The 3,775-nt window shown below is 33.9% G+C and overlaps 1 protein-coding gene across 1 annotated transcript in view; it reads right to left on the reverse strand.

Moving 5' to 3' along the window:
* LOC109582203 (uncharacterized) overlaps nucleotides 1–3,775 on the reverse strand; it is a 7,645-nt gene continuing 3,870 nt past the window's right edge. Inside the window, exons 2-9 of the mRNA XM_019996852.1 lie at nucleotides 3,383–3,655; nucleotides 3,269–3,342; nucleotides 2,848–3,055; nucleotides 2,635–2,793; nucleotides 2,235–2,339; nucleotides 2,152–2,192; nucleotides 597–650; nucleotides 1–51 (exon numbers count right to left, since the gene is read on the reverse strand). Coding sequence (XP_019852411.1) covers nucleotides 1–51; nucleotides 597–650; nucleotides 2,152–2,192; nucleotides 2,235–2,339; nucleotides 2,635–2,793; nucleotides 2,848–3,055; nucleotides 3,269–3,342; nucleotides 3,383–3,655 — 965 coding nt within the window. The remainder of the gene's footprint in view (nucleotides 52–596; nucleotides 651–2,151; nucleotides 2,193–2,234; nucleotides 2,340–2,634; nucleotides 2,794–2,847; nucleotides 3,056–3,268; nucleotides 3,343–3,382; nucleotides 3,656–3,775) is intronic.

Below are 3,775 nucleotides of genomic sequence, written 5' to 3' on the forward strand. Positions count from 1 at the left end.
TCAATTATAGCATAGATTATAGGAATGACCTGGGAACAAAGCCCCCAGGTCCTGAAAATCAAAATAAGTTATAAAAATACAAACATTTACTAAAATAATACATGAAGTATGTGTGTGCATATTACAATACAGTTCCATTGGTAAAAGTAGCTTGGGCTTCTCCTTTCCATTTTCCAGAGAAAGATTTAAGGGTCTTTTAGTTTAGGCTTCACTGATTCAATATCAGTTTCTGATAAAAATTTAGTACCATTTGAATGTGATACATCTGACTCTAAATATATTGGCTCTGCTTTAGTGGCTATATTAGTAGTAGCAGCAGCAGTAGTAGTAGTAGTAGCAGTAGCAGTAGCAGCAGTAGTAGTAGTAGTAGCAGCAGCAGCAGTAGTAGTAGTAGTAGTAGTAGCAGCAGCAGCAGTAGTAGTAGTAGCAGCAGCAGCAGTAGTAGTAGCAGTAGTAGCAGCAGCAGTAGTAGTAGTAGCAGCAGTAGTAGTAGTAGTAGCAGCAGCAGTAGTAGTAGTAGCAGTAGTAGTAGTAGCAGCAACAGTAGTACTAATAGTAGCAGCAGTAGTAGTACTAGTAGTAGCAGCAGCAGCAGCAGTAGTAGTAGTAGTAGCAGCAGCAATAGCAGCAGCAGTAATGATTTCAGGTTCCTGAAAGAAAAACAATAAAATATCATTCCCTTAGTTCCATAAACATAATGAAGCACCATGGTCCGTGGACTCGCCTGCTGAGATTCACCCGAGAGATAATGTGTTACTTGTACTGCTCCCATCATTATATTATGTATATAAGCAACTTGATATTTGAAAAAAGGATAATAGATTTTGACAAAGTGCAACAATGCAATTAGCCAATTACTGCACTGATCCATAAAATAAATTATAGGTGTGGTCAGCACCTAGCAGTGCAGTGCAGATAAACATGGCACGTGGGTAGGAGAAAGAAGAAAAGCTGAAATTTATTTTAGCATCTGAAGCTCTATTCAAAGAAAGAGTAAGCACAAAAAATTGCCTAGATATTTAAAAGAGACTGAGATAGTTTGGTTGCTCTTGATTTCCCCAGTGCTGCCTGAAAATTTTTCGAAGAGGCTAAATCACAAACTTTGAGCAACTGTAACTCGCAAACAAAAAAGAGATTAACATATTTTTTAATCTAGGTACTTTTCTCTACCTATCGATGCTAATCTTGACCAAATAGAGTGAAACACGAAGATTTGGCTAGGAAAAGTGGTCTATTCTTGAAAAATTCAGCTTTTGCTACCACGGATTGCTATGAAAATACAACGGAGCAAAATAAATTATCTTTTTCTCAAAGCTTAAAAAGAATTATAACTCAGGAGAGCTCAGTAAAAAAGATATTGACTAGGAATTAACAGGAATTTTCGTGACAGAATGACAGACAGACAGACAGACAGACAGAATGACAACCCAACTACTTAGTACCCGCCTACGCAAGCGTGGCGAGTCCAATTAAACACACTTCTGATCATTACCTGAAGAATTACTGTGTATCTAGTGATTTATGCTTTAGAAAATTGAGTGTGATTTAATTTTATGTAATAAGTAAATGTTATAACACCCCCGCTAGGGATACCGTATACTGGAATATTTTCGTGTCGCTAAATTTTCGCGAATTTTGCATTTGTAAGATTTCACGAAATAATATTTTCACAAATAGCTTGTAAACTCCACCACGTGGCAATGTAAATTCAGAATTTCATGATTTTAATTTTTGCGACGGAGCAAGAAAACGCAAAATCCGCGAAAATTTGGCTACTCGAAAAGTTCCCAGTATACGGTACATTGCATTTGTATGACCGAGCCTGAGGGCCGCATATACCTGTACAATAATGTTGGTTCTTATATTTTATTTTAAGAGATTTTTGCTGTCAACCCACAGGGATACAAATAAAACCACAGGAGTGTTACAAATGAAAGCTGTGTTACATCACATTTGTAACCACAGGCGGTGCCTTTGATACGCCCACTCACTATTATACAAGACTGTGTCATTGAATGTGGCATGCAATTGTATGCATGATCTAATTTTAAATTTTTTTAGATAGAGAGTAATATCTATTGATGTATGAGGAGAAGACTATTATTAATACTATTATTAAAATTTAATATACATAATTGTTAATTAGCTTACTTCGTCATGATTGTTAACCAGGGTCACAACAGGAAATTCTTCTAATAATAATTATAATATTTGATTCAAAATTAGATACTAACTTTTTTTGTGCTTTCTAATTAAAAGTAGTATAGCGCATAATGATAATAAAACAGCCATCAGAAGCAGTACAAAAAAACTAGTAGTAGCAGCAATTATAATGAGAACTACATAATAAATGAAATACTCAATGAATAAATGTAAGCTGTATTTAATAAATACTGCATAGCAAAAATTTTAATGGCCCAAATTTTTGTCAGTTAAAAATTTAATCAAATAAAAATTCTTGAAAAATCTAAAAAAATTTTTGATTGACAAAAATTTAGAGCTATATGGTATTCGACCAAATGGAACCGTATTTAATCAATTTTTGTAAAGCACAAAATTTGCAACTGAAAATTTTGGGCCATAAAAAATTTTTCCTATACAGTATTATACAGTAGCCTGTTCCAGACATGTTACCAGGTGGTGAAGTTGCAGTAACAGTAGGTGAGGAAGTTGATGTGCCACTAGCCATTGATGAAAATGTAGTGACAGTAGGTGATGAAGTTGATGTGCCGCCACTAGGTGATGAAGTTGTAGTGGCAGTAGATGGCAATGAGCTGGTTGCTACAGGATGATCTTAATAATAATTTCAATAAAATACATGGTGGTACAAAGCATATAATTACTTACCGAGTGGTAACATAAATGCTGCACTACTACCATCCTCATTACTAAACACAATACTAATATCACATTGTTGATTTAACGGAACAGGTACTGATTCTATTACATCTAGAGAATTTTCCACTGGTATCAGATCAGCATAAACAACAGTTTTGTTACAATGTATAATAACTGTAACATTCTCAACAACTTCATCAGTACAAGGCAATGTGACCTATAATATAACATACTACACAGCTAGAAACAATGGTAAAGAATTATATATATTGAACATGGATGGCAGTGTGTTAATCGATCGCCAATATAAATCATTTTATCCTGAGCATGCATGCTCAATTAAATTTCGTTGTTCAAAACTCATTAAAAATTAATATAACCCCTATCAATATTTCCAGCTGTATGGCAGTCATAATTACTATTTTCTTACTGATATATTCAAGTGTAAAATAGCAATCCCACTAGTTGCATTGTAACCACTAAAAAACATTTGAACATTAGGGCCTATAAAAAAGGTAAAATCAGTTATGCTACAAGTGAATACCTTTTTTATAGAAACTGATATCATTAGATGAACCTATTCCAACATCATTAATAGGAGAAACTGATACATTATTTAATATACAAGGATCAGGATTAGTAGCCAATAATGTTATATTAGTATTATTATTAATAGTAGTAATGTCCACTAATCCATTGACTATATAGTATCCAGTGATAGGTACATTATCCAGTGAATAAGGAGCTATCCATGTCAATAAAGTACTGGATTCATTAATAAAGGTATAATTAAGATTACTGACACTATCCAATAGACCTAAAGGAAAAACAATGATGCATTATGAGTATAAATTATTGAGTGAGCCCCACTACGCCTAAGGCAAAAACAGACTGTACAGTCAGACATTTTTAGATTTTTGAACCATTTTCTCAGTTG

The sequence above is a fragment of the Amphimedon queenslandica genome, unplaced genomic scaffold, assembly GCF_000090795.2.
Source record: "Amphimedon queenslandica unplaced genomic scaffold, v1.1 AMPQUscaffold_13395, whole genome shotgun sequence".
NCBI lineage: Eukaryota > Metazoa > Porifera > Demospongiae > Haplosclerida > Niphatidae > Amphimedon > Amphimedon queenslandica.